The 18,903-nt window shown below is 44.9% G+C and overlaps 1 protein-coding gene across 1 annotated transcript in view; it reads right to left on the minus strand.

The window, feature by feature from the left end:
• Abca4 (ATP binding cassette subfamily A member 4) overlaps positions 1-18,903 on the minus strand; it is a 126,975-nt gene that overhangs the window by 66,207 nt on the left and 41,865 nt on the right. The window contains exons 12-14 of the mRNA XM_048352161.1: positions 5,648-5,853; positions 4,893-5,069; positions 2,912-3,134 (exon numbers count right to left, since the gene is read on the minus strand). Of these exons, the coding sequence (XP_048208118.1) occupies positions 2,912-3,134; positions 4,893-5,069; positions 5,648-5,853 (606 nt within the window). The remainder of the gene's footprint in view (positions 1-2,911; positions 3,135-4,892; positions 5,070-5,647; positions 5,854-18,903) is intronic.

Below are 18,903 nucleotides of genomic sequence, written 5' to 3' on the forward strand. Positions count from 1 at the left end.
CTAGCTGTTCAGGTAGCTGAGATCTGAGGATCTTGGTTCAAAGCCATTCCTCAAAGATCAATCTGAAAGACTCTTATCCCCAATTAACTGTCCAAAAGCTAGAAGCAGAGGTATGGCTCCAGTGGTAGAATGCCAGCCTGGAGTGAAAAAACAACTAAGCAGGGGTCAAAAGCCCTGAATTCAGGCCCCAGTGTGAGCAAGGGGAGGGGAGAAAGCAAAGGTAGAAGGGAGTCATACTTAGCTATATCAAAGTCTGAAGGAATTGAAATAAAACTCAGAATTAGGAGTTGGGAAGGTAATTCAGTGGAAGGGTGCTAGCCTGGCATGCATGGGTTCGATCCCTAGTACTAAGAAGAAGAAAGTCAAAATTAGGACTCAGAGTTTCTGATTATAAGTGTTGAAAGGCACTCCATGTCATCCCGAAAAGCCTCACCCCTTTTCCTTAATCACATGCAACGCTGTAAAAGCAAGTCCACGACTGGATGTGGATTTAGGATAGTTGCTATTCTCAGGAGCATGAAATCAATTTATTACCACAGGCCAAATTACATCCTACAGTTATGCAGGTTGTTGAATTTCTCATTGATTTCAGCCAGGGATAGAAGACCCTTTGGTCTCACCATTGCATGAGTCCTGGCTTCTCCCAATGACTACTTTTTTCTTTTAGTCCCCCCTTAGTAGCTTGAATAACAATGGACCCTCCCCACTAGTCCACTTCTTTCCTGCAGAGTTGAGTTTGGGAGGAAGGGGCAGGGGAGGGTACTTTGGTGTGGAAAGCTTTTTCCGTCATCGCCGGAACAATATTCTGATTCCCACAAAGAGAAACCCTTTGTGCTAGAAACTCGTGAACATTCTTCACCTCACGTCCTGAAAGCTTTGAAGTCCTGTGGCTGTTCTAAGGAAGGCAGAGCTCAGTGTCACTATGAACAAGTCAGGCAAAGCCTCACCACCACTCAATCACATGATTACACCCTGACCCCTTCCATTCTAATGACACTGGGGAAAAGAGAAGAGTGAGGGGTGGGATAGAACAAAGAGCCCTCAGATGAAGAGCTCATGGCTCCCTTCATCTCTGTAGAGCCTTGATACTTTCGGTAAACATAAAGCCATATTGTATGCGGGTGAGTTTGTTTGAGCAGAATGACTTCTACCTCAACATCGATAGGACTCCAAAAAGGACTCCAACATGGTTTGTTGAAGGTCGTGTCTCAGTTCATCACAGTGTAACAATTAAAAACAAAACCCCTCGGAGCCAGGAGCCAGTGGAGCATGCCTGGCATCCTAGCTGCTGAGATCTGAGGAGTGTAGTTCAAGCCAGTTGGGGGTAGACAAATCCGAGAGATACTTATTTCTAATTAAGCAGCCAAAAGTTAGAAATGGAAGTGTGGGTCAAGTGGTAGAGGGCTAGCCTTGAGCAAAAAAAGCCTAGCAAGAATATAAAGCCCTGAGTTCAAGCCCTGGTACTGACACAACACAACAAAAATAAAAACAGGACAAAACAACAATAATAAAAATAAAACCCGGGCTGAGGATATGGCCTAGTGGCAAGAGCCTTGTATACATGGAGCCCTGGGTTCAATTCCCCATCATCACATATACAGAAAATGGCCAGAAGTGGCGCTGTGGCTCAAGAGGTAGAGTGATAGCCTTGAGCAAAAAGAAGCCGTCCCAGGTCAAGTCCCAGGACTGGCCAAAAATAAATAAATAAATAATTCTTTCTAAAAACAAACAAACAACCTCCCCCCCCCCCCCCCCAGATTTAGGACACTTCAGTACAAAGAGAAGGGGGAGGGTTTGGGTTAACAACATGTGTTGGTTGGACTGCTTGAATGATGGAACATTCTTGGCTCAGGTAGCTGCCAGGTATAGTTGAGCACAGAACAAGATAGACTGAGTGTGGGCTGTAGCTCACACTGCCTAGTGCAGAGAAACACTCAATGTGAGGAACGTGAAGAGACAGAACAAGCTTGGTGAGTCCCTATCAGAAGCTTGCAAGCCCTGAACTTGGCAGATTGCACCAATTAAAAAGATTGCATCCAATTAAAAAAATCAAAATAGGGAAATAGAGGTGTGGCTCCCATAGCAGAACATCAGCCTTGAGTAGAACAAGGCTGAGCAAGAGTGCAAGGCCCTGAGTTCAAACCCCATGACTGGCACGCGTGCGCGCGCGCACACACACACACACACTCACTCAAAATCAAAAGCTATCAAATGTTTGCATTTATCTTCCAAGTATGAAAGATCCTCTAGCGTGGAGGATGCAGTGTACTATGGAATCGTTTATTTCCAACCAACTCTACTTTGCAAGGGAGATGCAGGTTTGCACTTACCCTGTGACTATAATAAAAATTCTTTCTCCTTGAGAAAGGATGGACTCCAAATACCATCCTTTAAAACAGAGACCTCTCGGAGATATCAGGCAGTAGAATGTTTCCTAGTGAAACCAGGAACGGCCTGGCTCTGAGGACAATTAACCAATAGTCCAGGTCTCTTCTCCTAACACCACATTCCAACAATAGCCAGTTACTAGAATGGGAATCCCAGCAACTGCTTCCTGAGCTCTTGCCTGTGTCTGGAAGGAGCAGATCCCTTTGAACACACACACACACACACACACACACACACACACACACACACACACTGCTCTGAACTTTGATATTAACAGCCTCTGCAGATGGTCAAGGAGTGGAGTTGGAGAGTCTATGCAGACTGTGGCTCTCTAGGCAGGAAGTAGGAGATGGATGGGAAGATGATACAACACAATGACTCCTTGTCTTTTCGACTGTTCTCTACCTCAGCTGAAAACACTTGATAGGTTAGATGTCATGCTGTGTGCAGATGACTGATCCAGAGGGCTAAGAAGAGAAATGAAACTATTCAAAAATATCTGAGCCTTCTCCATCTGCCTTACCATGATGAAGATGGTCAGAAGGAAGATGCTTATCGACATGATGGAGAAGCTGTCCAGGAACCAGGTACACCAAATCACTGCATTCGAGACGCCCTGATTTTTCAATGTCTCCTTCAGCCTCAACTCCTTTTCCAAGACAATGCCCTTGACAGTCATGGAGACAGAGTAGATCCATGCCAGCACCATGAAGATGGGGAAACAGCGGTTCAGGATGATCATAAAACTAAGCCAGGAGGAGAGAAGCACAACAGAGAGCTCTGTACCCGGTAAATGCTTGTTGAATGCAAACATTGAGAACAAAGTCCAGATAGAGGGAGAGGAAAAGCAGAAGCATCCCTACTGGGCCTTCAGTGGGCTGGAATCTTTAAATACATTCTACATCTGCCCTGAAGAACTGCTTTCTGGTTGGCCCAGAGATGAATATGCTCTCAGTAAAATGTGTGACTCAAACCACAGAAATGCTCCACCATATTGACCTTCCCTGTAAGGCTTTGCGGGAGGCTATGGTTGAATTAGATGGGTCACACGCTCAGTGGCATTGAAGCCCAAGAGGATAAAGAGCAAACAAGAGAGCCACTGTTGCTGAGATCAATAATTGGGCTCCTTGTGAGGCCAGTCACCATTATACAATCAGTCCAATCCATGTGGCTCTTTGAAAAGACAATTGACCAATCAAGTCAGTCATACACAAGTGGAATAGATCCTCAGACACATACTTCAGCAAGCGGGATAGAGTTAGCTGGAATTCCTCTTTGGCAACTTCACACGTGCTTTTCCTGTACATGGTATACTACTGATCTACTACATGATATGTACAATTCTTATCTATTGAAACTGTGGGGTGTTGTCACAGGAAAAAGGCACAATTACAGTGTGGGAGGTTTCACTCAAAATGGCCCTAGGGAACTTTATAAAACATGCACTTCTGGGGTTGGCCACTAGAGGACTCTCTCACACTGAATGACCCCAATCCCTACTTCCTCCCCTACTTCCTTACCCACTTCCCTGCCAGCCATTCCTATTCTGTCCTAAAAGTGGGCCTTGGCTTTTTTTCCCATTCAAACTCAAACTAAGCAGAGAATAGCTACGCTCTTTATTTTTTCCATAGAGGCAGAGAACTGACTGGGCTAGAATGTTGAGAGAGGGGTTCCTGTGCCTATAAAGGGCTTTATTTTATATTCTCTCCAACTGGCAGGTTCATTCTTCCTTCCTCCAGTCTTTCTTCTTGAGCATCTTCCCTCCCCAGCCCCATACTCTACAACAAACAACACAGTCCTCACACAACTCCCAGGAGATGAATCCATGAGCTAACTATAGGTTTCTACTGACCTGGGAGCGTTTCTGACCCCATCTGCAGAGACAAATGAGTTTTCCCAACACCTCTCCTCTCTAGTCCCCCAAATCTATTTTCAGCAAAACAGCAAGTTACATGCTTAACATGCTGCTGGCAATAGATGAACGGGCCAGGGGCTAGGGGTGGTCAGGAAAGAAGGCCAGAGCTCATCCAACACATTCCTTTCCATTTCCATCAGGCATACATTGTGGGAATGTTAATTAGCTAAGGAGCTGCATTATCCCCCAAGCTCCTGGGAACCAGACCTACTTGCCATGCATTCCCAATCTGCTGATTTAGCCATCATTGGGTGGGTGAATTCTCTGACCAGAACCTTCCACATACCAAACATACTATGTAGTGGGAAATTTAAATAGCTTTCATTCCCTCCCCCAAACTTACCTCCATGACTTTAATTTTCACCTTCCCCTTTGTACCTCCAACACCAGCACATTCCTCTCTCCCCATGACTTCACTTTCTCCTCTGCCTGGAGATTCAGACCAACAGCCTCCTTGGTCAGAGCTCCATTTCCCCCACAATTGGGTCCCAGGCTCTGGAGTTCTTACTGAAGAAATCAAAGTCTTGGGATTGCCCCACCCTACAGCTTGCCAGGGAGGAGGATGGGGGGGATGGTTGCTGAAACTCACGAGTCATCGACAAAGCAGGGATAAGGCATCTGCTGGAGATAAACTCCAACAGGAGCTTCTGCCCTGGCCTGACTCCTGGTGATCCCTTGCTCAACCATGTCCTGCAGATATGCAAAGCCACCCCAGATATACCGGAGATCTTCCACAGGGTCTGCTCGGGGGCCAGAATCCCAGTACCTGCCAAGGCACAAGAGGAAGGGACAAAGACTGTGAGAGGGCAAGGGCAGCTTACTCTCTCCACTCCATCCAAGTGCCCAGAGTACACTCTCTTTGTCTCTGTGTGTGAACCCAGGGCCTGGGCACTGTGCCTGTGCTTTGTTAGCTTAAGGCTAGTGCTCTACCACGTGAACCACAGCTCTCCTGGTTTTTTAGTGGTTAATTGGAGATAAGACTCTTGGACTTTCCTGCCTAGGCTGCCTTCAAACCACAGTCCTCAAATCTCAGCCTCCTGCATAGCTAGGATTACAGGCATGAGCGCCTGGCTCAGAGCTCACAGTCTTGAAATCTTCTAACCATTCCCACACTATGCAGTTCAACGTCTAATTCACGGTGAAGTCCCCAGGCTTGAGTATGAGACACATGTAACTCTAACCGCTCCCATCTGAGGAGCTGGAGCTGTACAAAACAACTTAGTTCCTCTCATTTAGCTTTTTATGGATTTATAGGCAAAATCCAGCCTCAGTCTCCTACTCTCTACCAAATGAAACTTACCACACCCTTCAGAGAAACCTACCAAGCCCTTCCTGAAAGCTCACCTGTCTTTGATCTTATTTGTTTTCTCTACCACATCTATGTCCATGCGGATCTTATACTTCACGTGGCGTGGCAGGGAGCTAGTCCAGGGATGCATGTCCAGGAACACCACACCAGCCCAGAACCTGTTTTGTTCTAGCAGAGACAAGGCTCGCTGGGTGAGCTGAATTTCATCATCGTAGCTTTCAAACTTATCTAGTACCAGGCACTGCGAAGAATCACAAAGGTGGAGAGAGTTGGAGGCATAACCATTTTGAGGCTCAATTGCACACACAAAAAGTAAGCCAGGCTCTTATCTCCAATTAGCCACCCAAAAGCTGGAAGTGGAGGTATGGCTCAAGTGGCAGAGGGCTAGCCTTGAGCAAAAAGCTTAGGGACAGTACTTAGGCTCTGAGTTCAAGCACCAGGACTGGCACAAAAAAGAAAGGGGTGAGAGGGAAGGAGAGAGAGAAAGAAGGAGAAGAGAGAAAGAAAAGTAAACAAGCCACCGCCCAGGGGAGGGTCAAATGCAGGGAGACCTATGAACTTGATGTTTCTTTAACTCTGGGGTCTGGTGTTAATTTCTAGATGTCAGGGAGTGAGAGGCTTGGAAAAGTTGACAAGCTTGTATTCCTGCAGAGTTAGTGAGGACTGTGCTGCCCAGATGCCCAAGGCTGTCCAAATATTCAAGTCCTCAGAATGACAAAAATCCTCCCAGCCCTCCTTCCCCAGCGGGCCGAGGTGAAGCCAGCGGGGTCACAGTGGCCGTGCACTGCTTTGAAGTTCACAAAGCCTGACGATAAAAGAGTTTTACAGAGGCAGAAACATTCCTCCCGTTGTGGAACCTTCCTGGCTCCCTCTAAACACATAGGATGGCCAGCTGAGGGAAGAACAGGGAGGGAGAAAGGAAAGAATGGGCAGCACGAATGGTTCCATCAGGGACAAATCATCTTCATGAACTAGTTTATGACAAGACATGCCAGTGGAGAAGAAATTCCCCTAATATGTCTCTTTTCTTCTCTGGGACAAGAAAAATAAATAAATATCTTCCAAAGAGCAAAACTAAGAATTTCTCTTAATTTGAATATGAGGGGTTGTGCCTTGTCTAGACTTGCTATGGCATTTATATTCTCTTGGAATGTGTCCCCCGCCCCCACCGCCCTTAACTGTTTGTACCTATAATGTACTGGGAGGGTTTGTGTTCATATTTCTTTCTTAGAATGTAACTCACAAGAGGTCGGATGGCCTTGTCTGGATTGATTTGTTCAAGGAATACTTACTGAGAATATGCAGTATGCCAGCGCCTGCTTGGCTCTGGAGATATAAGGAAGAAAGATAAAAATCTTTTCCTGAAAGCAACACAAGCCTAATGAGGAGAAGGCTGCAGTCAACCAGCAAGCACAGGGCAGAATGATGGGGTTTGAATGAAAGCTAGTGGGCCTGAGAACTGGGATAGCCTGGCCTACTTCCGGAGACACCTGTGGGAAGACTCCAAAGCAGGAGGAAAGAGAGCAGGAACTAGCTAAAGGAGAAGAAAAGGAAGAAAGGTTAGCTGAGGCCCAGGGAGCAGCTTTTGGGATATCTGCATCAAAGTGCTCCAAAAAGACAGGGCTGCCAGATTCCACCCCATATAATTAAATTCGAATCTCTAGAGGCAGAGCCCAGGCACCAGCATTTTATAGAGAGTGTCCAAGAACTTGAAGGAGTTACAAGACTCAGAGAAGAGTACGTGCGGGAGAGGTGAGTGGTGGTGATCAGATCATCTGCTCTGCTCTGCAGTGTGATCAACTTCCAGATTTCCTAGGACATGGGACTTGCTAAGGCCAGGGGAGCTCTGGGCAAACACAAAAAAGGCCATAAGGAGCCACTGCAGATAGATTGCTAAGCAGATAGATGACTTATGGATCAGATTTGCTGACAGGGAACAGGGAGGGAAGCAGGAAGACTAGAAGAACACACTGAAGCTCACAAAGAGCCTGGGAGGCAGCTGGAATCCTCATTTTGCTGGAGAGGAAGCTGAAGTCTAGGAGGAAACCTGTTTGAGATCACACAGACAGAAAGCACCAGAACCTGGAGTCTCATCTGTTTCCAGCTCTGGCCCAGGGCTCCTCCTGGAGCATGACAGGCCATGGGAATAGTTCTGCTGTCAGGCCTGGCACTGTGAGGTCTACAGTGCCTTCCACATGTTCACAGTTGTCTTGTACAGGAGGAAGAGCAAGGATGACTGCTCATCCTCACTCTGTAGTCTGGGAAACTTAGGCTCTGTGAGACTACTTCCCTTCCCCAACGGGTGGAATAGCTAGGAGACCCCAGATCACAGGATTGCACGACACTTACCTACCAGGAGAAATGAAGAAACTAGGAAGCATAGCTTGTACAGTCTGGGCCAGAGAACTAAATTCTGGCTGCACTGACGAGAAGTAAGCAAACTGACCTCACTTCCAAACTCTGCCCTGGAATCTCAGAGCCATGAGGCAGAAGAGAGAGGTTATATTTGAACCCAAAGAGGTTGCCACCTAGCCTTTCTCCATCTCGGAAATTAAACCATCTCACTTCAGGATCCAGACCTGAAATCAGGTCCAGCTGAAGCAGGCAAGAGAAACACAGGTACATGGAAAATACCAACAGTGCCAAGGCATAAGATGGTAATAATTGGGCTGGGAATGTAGCTTAGTGGTAGAGTGCTTGACTAGCATGCATGAAGCCCTAGGTTTGATTCCTCAGCACCACATAAACAGAAAAGGCTGGAAATGGTGCTGTGGCTCAAGAGGTAGAGTGCTAGCCTTGAGCAAAAAAGAAGCCAGGCCCTGAGTCCAAACCCTAGGACTGGCAAAAAAAAAAAAAAAAAAAAAAAAAAAAGCTTTATTCAAGCTTGATTCTGGGCTGTAGGTCTTTGAGACAAGAATCCACCCGCAGTCTCTGGCTCTCCAATAAAGACCCCCCAATTTGACCTCTTTAAAAAAAAAAGAAAAAATAAGGTAATAATTTTGAAAGGAAAGGGACTTTTCCCCCCTTTTTAAAGGAAATACTAGTAACTGTAGCTCCACATCATAGAATTAAAGAAAATAGAGAAGTGGCATTGATCAAGATGCATTGCATTTAGTAACTGCTATGTTGAATGGCAACTCCTTTGTACAAGTACTTAAGACAATTAACAAAAGAAAATAGAGGATTTTCTTTAGTCAATGATTCCCTTGAAAACAGGTATTTATTACCCAGCCTAATATTGATCAGTCCTTAAACATAATGAAGGACACACACTGAAGATTATGGATCAATGTTCACTTGTTCTGGACCAAAGGAATGCAATGTTTATAGTTTTGTAAAGGAGGGTGTCTAATTCATGGACTTGCCACAACTAGAGACCAGAAGCCTACATCCAGTTGCCAGTGTTTAACCCAATAACACTTCTATGGGGAGATTGGATTGGCAGCTAGCTTGGGCAAAGAAATTTTAGAGCTGAACTGCTGGAGCTCCAGTAGCGCAATCGGTTAGCGCGCGGTACTTATAAGAACTGAACTGCTACCATCTATTAACAGGAATTACTTCTGGTTCTTCTTTAGCACAGCAGAGTAACTATTAGTTAAAACAATCTAGGATCTATTTCAACATGACTGCAAGCGCATAACATTCCCAATATATAGAAATAACAAATAAAGAGATGGAAATGTTCACTGTTCAGATTTGATTATTATATATTGCATACATCTATTAAATTATTGTAATATATATAACAATGTGTGTATAGTGTGTATGTGTCAATTTTTAAGATCTGTATATATAGATTATTTGTAATCAGAGTCAAACTACAATTCATTTTCTAGAATAATATGCAAAATTATTTTGGGAAATGAAAGTTGTTCTAAGCAGTTCACACTGTGACACATACACAGACCATTCTATCCATTTTGCTCATTGTGCAGGAAGGGGCATTATTCCCTCTTGGTCTCTTGAAGCTAAGCAACGGTCCAATCACAAGGTCACAGGGCACAGGAGTCTTGAAGATTTCTCACCTCAGTGCAGAAGTTTCTGCTGTGGGGGAATTTTTCTGTGCTTGTCTTGTCCAATATGGTAGTCAGTAACCACACAAGGCCACGGAGCACTTGGAATGAAACTAATGTGTCTGATGCACTGGGCTTTTAATTTTAGATAATTTAAATTTAAATAGCCACATGGAGCTTCTGGTTGTTCTCTTGGGAAGTTCAGCTCTAGAGAGCATAAACACTGAGGTCAAGCTATGTTTTGTCCATGATAGTCCCTAGAATACTATTTTCTCATGAAAGTGACTCATTAAGCATTTTTTTCAATTGAATTGACTTAAACCTAGGAGCTCTGAATGCTGTAAAAAAGTGCAGCTGTACTGCTGTGCTTTTGTTATTATTAATTCTAGGTATCTCAGAATCACCTGGTAAACCAGTAGAAATTTGTAAATGGATATTTTTTCTGTGATGCTGAGATTGTAACTCTTGAAATAAAAAATGAATATAAACAAATGCACTTAAAATAATATGATTTCCTGAGCTTTCTCATTCTCTTTGAATGCTCACGTCTGCAGGTGATATCTGTACTGGAATAAGTGGCTGATGTTTTCAGTGACCGTTGTTGACCCCCGTGATGTCGTGGGCCCCATCGTGGCTGGTTGAACAGGCAGCTGATTCATAATCATATTTCCTGATGTATTCCTCTACATGAGGACCTTGATAGTCTCTGGGAATCACAAAATTTAAGCAGTTTTCACGCATTCATTTTTATTCCAAATCACCTGATCCCCATTTTTTTCTGCCTCATCTTGGGAAATAGCACAGCATAATGTCTTTGCGTCAGACAGACTTGAATGCTATGCCCTTCTGCGGTTTTCCAACTGTGGCTTCTGCTTCCCTAGTTGTAAAAGTGAGATGTGTCTGACCTCAGGGATTTGTCCTAAGGATCACCTTGGGCAGCATTTGCAATAGATTCAACAAGTGACTCATTATAAGAATGAGAAGCTGAACTGGGCACTGGTGGCTCATGCCTAAAATCCTAGCTACTCAGGAGACTGAGATCTGAAGATCAAGGTTCAAAGCCAGCCCAGGAAACAAAGTCTATGAGACTCTTATCTCCAATTTTACCACCAGAAAACTGGAAGTGGAGCTGTGGCTCAACACCTTGAGCAAAAAAGCTCAGGGACAGCACTTTAGGCCCTGAGTTCAAGCCCCATGACCAACAAAAAGAAAAAAGAAAAGCTGATGCTTGGGTTGGGGCATAGCTCAATTACAATGCTGGCCTATCCTGTTCAAGGCCCTAGTTTTGATCCCAGCATGGTAAAACCCAAAACAACAAAAAGCTGGTGCTTACAGAAGTTTGCTCTGTGCTCCAAGCTGGCATGAACCCATTTCATTCTCCCAATAACCTTACCAGGTCAGCCAATCACAGTCACTCCTAGCGCACTTACAAAGCACAGTGAGTTTCCTCTAGAGAAAGTCTGTTTTCACCTACTACACTCTTCTCAAGTGGCTCCTGAATAGCGGAGACTTAATAACTGCCATTTTTATTACTGTTTTGATAATGTATCTTGAACATTAACAGTGTCAGGTGACTTTTAAGTCGCTGCCAGCTTACTTTGCATTCATGACACCTGTTCATCAAGGGGAGGAAGGCAGTAATTGTTCTTTTTAAGTGATCTGTCTGGGAACACAACCATCCTGAGCTGATCATCTGGTTAGCACAATGCTGTGGACCGATGCCAAGGCTTAGGCCCACCTGGGCAATGGGAGTGAAGGAGGTGGTGGGGCCTAACCCCCTTGGGTTCACAATCTGCTCAATGGCCTTTAGTCAGACCACTGTGCTGAGAGGAAGGTAAAGCCAACCCAGAGTGGCATCCTCACCAAATGCCCTTGAGGGCAAGGCTGAGCAATTGTGGACGCCACTGGACATAAGCCAGAAGCCCCTAGGTCATCCTCGGTGATGACTCACGATGTAGCTTGCAAGTTCATGAGCAAGACACCTGCCTCAGAGCAAGTGACCTCATTCCCCATCAGTGTTTGTGCTGATGTCAGAAACGAAAACTTTGGCTAACTGACGTGTATACTAGTGCATGTACATGTGCAGTATGCTAGAGTCCTGGATTTTGACATGTTTGGTCTGGGAGAGTCAGCTGGTCAGTTACAACTCACTGGGTTTAAGGAGCCTGTGGCCCTGTCCTGTGTCTTGTCTTAAAGCTATGTGGTTCTACATGAAGGGAAACCATACTGCCATGAAGATTAGAGAACAATGTAGGTAGTTAAGTCTGAGTAGTCTGGGGGACTGCGCATAAACCTAGCACCATGACTGGGAAAAGAATTTAAAAGGCCTCTCCAGTGAGTATAAAGTTGGTGACTTATGGCCTCAGCGGCAGGCTCTGGAATTTGAGTCCAGAATCTCACTGACAACAGTTAGAATTGTCCTCTGATCATCAAGAACACAGCAGTCGAGCACATCCAAGATTTCCTAGTGTCACTTCCAGCTGCTCTAAGCTAACCTGGGTGGCAAGAGCCACCATCATTTGAAATCCACACAGATCTATGGTTCCTTCCTGGCTGTTTGGCTGTCACTTGCCAGGAAGTAGCGTTCATCTGGCGGAAGGAAGGGCTGGGGCGCTCTCGGGCGCCGGCAGCTGTGCTCAAGACCTCTGGAGAAGGCAGTCATTTGTTGACACAGCTAAATCAAACATCACCTGGGGGAGAAGCCGTGGCGGTATCAGGCTTCCTTCTTCAGCTGGGACCACTCTGCCTCGAATTCAAGTTCACTATGTAGTAGATCCATGAAATTATCTAGGAGTGGGCAACAAAGTCCAATAGATGCTTTGGAAAAATGCCTCTCTTTTTTGTTGGGGCTGGCACCCCAGGATGAGCTGTGCATAAGCAGCCATATTTTGACTATTAACTCTCAGACACATGGGGAGGAGGTCTCAGGAGAAAAGGGAGGCAGTGAACCTTTAGAGATGGGGCTCTCTAATCCTGCCTCTCACACTCATCTTTCAGCTCCAAGCTCAGGCCGAGAACAAAGCAACTGGTGGATGCCAATGGTGGCCTGAAGCAGTCCTGCTGGTGTTAATGCCGACACCTGCAGCTCCTTCTGGAAAATGCTAGTGGATGTGGGCAAACATCCCAGAATTAATTTCCTAGCAGATCTAAACTATAACATTCAAGATTTATTTCCCACTGCATGGAAAAAGCCACTGAATAGCGTAGCTTTGGGCTGTTTGGATTGGTTGGGATAGGGAGTTAAGAGGCCAAAGGTGCTGGAATAAGTTTAATGTGCATAAGGGATTGCAAGTAGACATCTGAAATGTTCACCCATAGACAGTGAGGAAACTCAGCAGGACTGGAAAAATAAAGGGACAGGAAATGCACAGTGATTAAAAAAATGTCTGTTTCTAAAATAAATAAATTCAATCATGAAACAAACAGAAAGGCCAAGTTAGAACACAAAGATATGGTGAGCTAGTGCCACCTGAAGATGCTCACTCTCTGAGTCCCATGGGACACACTGTCTTCTGCTTAGCAACTGTGAGGAATTTTAACTGTCTAAGTTCCTAGTCCAACCATTCAAACAATTCTGGGAAGTGGTTATGAAAACAACGGACAATCCCATAGGCTAGATACTGACCATTCAAACCACACTGCCTCACAAACACACTAGTGTTTGTGCCCCACTAGTGGATGCCACCTGCAGTGAAGCTGGGTGTCATCCTCAGTTTTTCTTCAGGCAATGGAATGGGATGTTGCGACCAGTCAGAGCCCATAAATAGGTGCTAGAAAGGGGATCTCATCACCCACAGCAAACCATGCTGGCTGACTCCAGCTGCTTCTTCCTCCATGCTACCACTATAACTCTGCCTAGCTAATTTCACCTTGTCCTTATGGTTCTTCCTGCTTCACTTACCTTACTTTTTTATTTTTTATTTTTGCCAGTCCTGGGGCTTGGACTCAAGACCTGAGCACTGTCCTTGGCTTCTTTTTGCTCAAGGCTAGCACTCTGCCACTTGAGCCACAGCGCCACTTCTGGCCATTTTCTATATATGTGGTGCTGAGGAATCGAACCTAGGGCTTCCTGTATATAAGGCAAGCACTCTTGCCACTAGGCCATATTCCCAGCCCCTGCCTTACACTTTTCCTTCTGCCTAAAAACATCTCCTTCTGCCTTCCATTGCCAGCAAATGTAATCTTTCAAGTGCAACACAAATGTCATTTTAAGTTGAAATTTGTGTGCTGTGTACCACTGCAGTTCATCCAGGTTGAGCAGTCAAAAAGAAAAAGAACACCATTTTGGCCGTTGAACAGTTTGGGGCAGCAAAGGCAGGGAAGTGCGTGGACAGCTTTCCACACAGGTCTGGAACACAAGCTTTACCACCTGAAGTGTGGATGTGGGTGTTGAACAGGCAGTGGAGGGGGCCAGGAGGGAAGGCACAGCTGTGGAGGCCTGGGACAGTCCCAGAGGAAGCAGGAGAGTCATGGAGGGACTAGACCAGGAAGGACTTGACCTTTAGAGCCATGAAGAGTCCCTAAGGAGCTGTGGCCCCGGTCATGGGGAGTTTGGGCTTTAGAAATATCTTGTTGTGAAAGCTAAATAGAACAGCAGGAGCCTGGAGGCTCCAAAGACCAGCTAAGAGGGAGTGGCAAGGCCTTGATAAACACAGGGCATCCATGGAGAGGGAGAGGAAGATGGTGTTTGGGAGATAACGTGGAGGTAGAACTGACAGTTCTTGGAGGAGTTACAATATTTTGTTTTGTTTTTGTTGGTCGTGGGGCTTAAACTCAGGACCTAGGTGCTGTCCCTGAGCTCTTTTACTCAAGGCAAGCACTCTACCTTGGTGCCACAGTGTCACTTCTGGTTTTCTGGTGGTTAATTGGAGGTAAGAGAGTCTCATGGATCTGCCCAGGCTGACTTCAAACCTTGATCCTCACAGCTCAGCCTCCTAAGTAGCTAGGATTACAGGCATGAGCCATCAGCAGCCAGCAGCTACAGTGTTTTGAATTTGGATTCTTATAATGTGTTGATACTCCATCAGACTGAATCACTTTGAGATTGCACTGATATAATACTATTTGATGACATGCTCATCACTCATCTCTGTCCACAGAGTGGAAAATCTCTGGAGGATCATGGGTTAACAGTCATTAGCAGGTATATCTAGTTCAATGCATACAATTGACTGAAGGAACGAACTCAAATTTGTTGTTGTTGTTGTCCCTCCTGTAATCTAGTTATTTCTAAGCTGGGAAGACCTATGTAGAGGAATGGCTCCTATCTTGAATACTACAAAATAACTGCTGCCTTCATTGGGTTCATTATGTTATTTGTCCAATTAATGTGCCTTGCCTATTACAAAAAGAAGGTCTTCATCAGATTTGGACAGATTCAGAATTTTGGATCTCCCATGTACCTTCTGTGTCCATTGGCTAACAAGTCTCTTCAAGGTTCTATAACTTTTGTTTGTGTATTCCTGTGTGTTTTGCGGGTGTGTATGGCAGTACTGGCATTTGAACTCAGGGCCTTGTGCTTCCTCTCCAGGTGCCCTACCACTTGAGCCACACCCCAGTCTGTTTTGCTTTGGTTAGTTTTCCGATATAATCTTATTTTTCTTGCTTAGGCTGGCCCAGACTGTGATCCTCCTATTTTATGCTCATCACCTAGCTAGAATTACAAACTATGCCACCACATCCAGATTTTTGTTCCTTGAGACAGAGTCTTGCTAAGTTTTTGCCTGTGCTGGCCTTGAACCTTGATTCTCCCAAGCTCCACCTCCCAGCTAACTAAGATTACAGACATGTGCTGGGGAGGATCTGTTTTTTAATTCTATATAATGACTGCAATTATGCCTAGCGGGTAGATGGGAGTGTTGCATGAAATGACATGTAAAAGCATTTAACATAGTCCTGATTCACAGCAGAATTCATGTCTCTTTCCTCCACCCATGACCCCAGCCTACCCTCTGAGTGCATCTTCCTTCCTTGGCCCAGTTCTGAGGGGCTGAAGTGGTGTAAGACAGAGCCATTGTCTGTGAGTTGCTTAGTGTCTACTTCATGGCCCTTGAGATAATATTGCTGTCATAGTGTATACTTTTACACTCTGCCAAACGGGCCCCCAATGTCTCCCTAGCTACTCAGTGCATTTCTAGAACGAGGCAATTGACAGAAGAAAGCAAAGGAGCAATAATCAGCAGACATCTACACATCTAACTACAAAAACCTTATCTTCCTATCCTAGGAGTTTGTTATTTTTTATTCTTAGACTAGCCTGAAAATACATTCTCTGAGAACATTCTGATTGAGTTGTGGTGGCATAGGGCCAGAAGTTGGCAAGGTGTGGAGGAAAAGTAGTCAAAAGAATTTGGCTACTGATAATTCCACAAGATAATCACCATGCAGATAATAAAGAGTTATGTACACATATTAGCTGTGTGAATAGCCAAGGAAAATGAGTTAATAAATGCATGTTTTTTTCCAGGTAGTTGTTATTAAAGTACAATTTCATGCCTTGATCAGAGGTATTTTCATATTAAAGTCTGGCTGAATTCTTCTTCCTGATGTGAAATTTAAGACCTGACATTTAAATATACTATGACATTAAAATCCACTGTGAAAACTAAACACTATTTTATCTGTGTGAGGTCTAATCTTTGGTTAAACAAAGAAATCGATCAAGGGGGAGGGGTATGTATACTTGTTTTAACCAGAGTTGTAAGAAGAATAATTTAATTTTTCTAATTGTGCTTTTCTCCAGAAGCAGAATATGTGAATAGAGACACATTAGATCTGAATATAAATGTACAAATATGAGTTTAAGATATTTGAACAAAAAGGTATTTATCTCTTGAGGCTTCGTTTGTTCTCAGTCCCCTTGGGTTTCGAGAGTGAAGGAAAGGCATATGGAAACATTCTCCCCACAGGTGAGCGATGTGAGGTCCCCCAGCTAGCACCTCATCCCCTTTCTTAGTCTACTGTCTACCTTCTAATCAAGAGGGTTTTTACTCTGCTAAGGTCAGAGGATCGAAAAAAGATAGAGCTAGATATGAAATGAATAAGATATAAAAGCCCCTTCCTTACTGGGGAGTTGGTCTGAGGCTAAGAAAAGTCCTAGAGCCAATCAGTTATGGTCCCTAGGAGCCGTCATCTTCCTGTGGCTTCAGGAATGGCCAGATGTGGCCCCGACACTAAGCCAGTTCACAAAGGCTAATATAAAGAGTAGCTTTGCAATCCCTGCTTAATGTTTATATAGTTTTTCAACATTCTTCACTTGACCCACGGTTCAGAGCTACAGTTGACAGAATGTCTGTCCCCACTCTTGAGCTCAGCAGGCTTTGAGCTGATCATATGATGAGCTCCTATCACCCCTGCCTGACTGATAAGGAACCCAAGGGTCTGTCCCACATGCATTTACTCACATGTCTGGTAGTAAATGGTGTGAATATGCTAAGTGATCTCTCTTTCTCTTTCTCTTCTCTTTCCTCCCTCTCCTCTTTCCTTTCTCTCTATGTTCTCTCACTCCTGCCTCTCTCCTCTCCTCTTCTCTCCCCCCCTCCACTTTCCTCTCTTTTCTCTTCTCTTCTCTCTCTCTCTCTCTCTCTCTCTCTCTCTCTCTCTCTCTCTCTCTCTCTCTCTCTCTCTCTGCCATTATTACTGGGGCTTGAGCTCAGAACCTGGGCACTTGCTCCAAGTTGGTGCTCCACCACCTGAGCCACGGCTCTACTTCTAGCTTTTTGATGGCTAACTGGATAAGAGTCTCATGGATTTGTCTGCCTGGGCTAGCTTTCAGCCACAATTCTCTGATTGCCACCTCTTGAGTAGCTAGGATTACAGGTGTGAGTGAGGCACTGGTGCCCAACTTTTCCTTTCTTTCAGTTTGTCCTCAACAACCTAAGGAATCTCCCATATTGTTTCTTAGGACTCTATGCACAAGAAAAAGGAACCCTAGAGGGAGCAAGTGTCTTTCTCTGGGAGACATGATAAGAAGCACAGATGATAAGCAGAAGAGCATTCTTGTCCCCAAGCAATTGCCTAACACTATAAGCATTGGCTTAGAGTGAAGTGATCCTGCAAAGAGATTGGATCACCCTCATTTCCTGTAATGGCAAAAACCCTAGAGATTTGCTCTCCGTTCTCCAAGTTTCTATTATTGCTCAATGTCCCAACTGACTTGGGTGACATAATCCTCATTTTAAGGAATTCATTGCTTAATAACTTTTCTATAAATGATTCACTCTCTACATCTCTGTCCCACTCTGCTTCTCTGTCTCTGCCTCTGTCTCTGTCTGTCTGTCTGTCTGTCTGTCTCTCCAGAATAGGCAGTGGTGATGGCATACGGTGATGGCATGTAGGCTGGCCAAGAAGGAAGTGTTCAGGTCTCTTTTGTACAAGTCCTGTGACTGAAAAAGAGAATGTCAGGCCACCTGGATCACCTTCAGCAGCAACACACACACTTCCTGTTCTGGAGGGATCTTGAGAGCTATGGGGAAGGGTTTCTGGATGCTATGGAGGGATTCTCAGGGTAGGCTGGGCATTTTCAAGGCTTCTCCAGATGTCCTTAGACATAGTGCACATGCAGAGAAGCCAGGGTGCATCACGTGACATCACTGCTGCATATGTGCCCTGCTATGTAAGTGCTCTTTCCAGTTCCTGGCTCCTATCCTCTACCCTCGGCCCCAAAAGCAAGATCAGATCCCAGAATACTATGCCTTCACCTAAAGACTTCATGGGAATCCCTGGGGGACACCACTGACTGTTGCTCACTGTCTCTGTGCTCAGAGACCCTGGGGCCACACCTGGCTAGCCGCTTCATGATCCCTAGAATATCCGTCATGACTGAGCCTGATTTAGATGAGGCTTGTTTGTATTTTATTTAAAAGTTAATATTCAAGCTGGGCATGGGCTCATGCCTAGTTACTTGGGAAGCTAAGATCTGAGGATCATGGCTCAAAGCCAGCCTGGGCAGGAAATTCCATGAAACTCTTATCTCCAATAAACTACTCATAAAAAGCTGGAAGTGATGCTGTGGCTCAAGTGGTAGAATGCTAGCCTTGAGCACAAAGAGGCTCAGGGACAGCACCCAGGCCCTGAGTTCAAGCCCCGGGACTGGCAAAAATTAAAAAAAGTTAATATTCACTGAGCATAATAGGACAATGCTTTGTAATGAGTTAGCTCATTTAATTTTCATAACAAGCCTATTAGGTAAGTACTAATAATGCCCATATCTACAGATGTGCAAACTGAGGCTCAAATCCCTGTGATTTGTGCCTAGGTAAGTCTCAACCCAGAGGCTG

This window comes from Perognathus longimembris, chromosome 7 (assembly GCF_023159225.1).
Source record: "Perognathus longimembris pacificus isolate PPM17 chromosome 7, ASM2315922v1, whole genome shotgun sequence".
Classification (NCBI taxonomy): domain Eukaryota; kingdom Metazoa; phylum Chordata; class Mammalia; order Rodentia; family Heteromyidae; genus Perognathus; species Perognathus longimembris.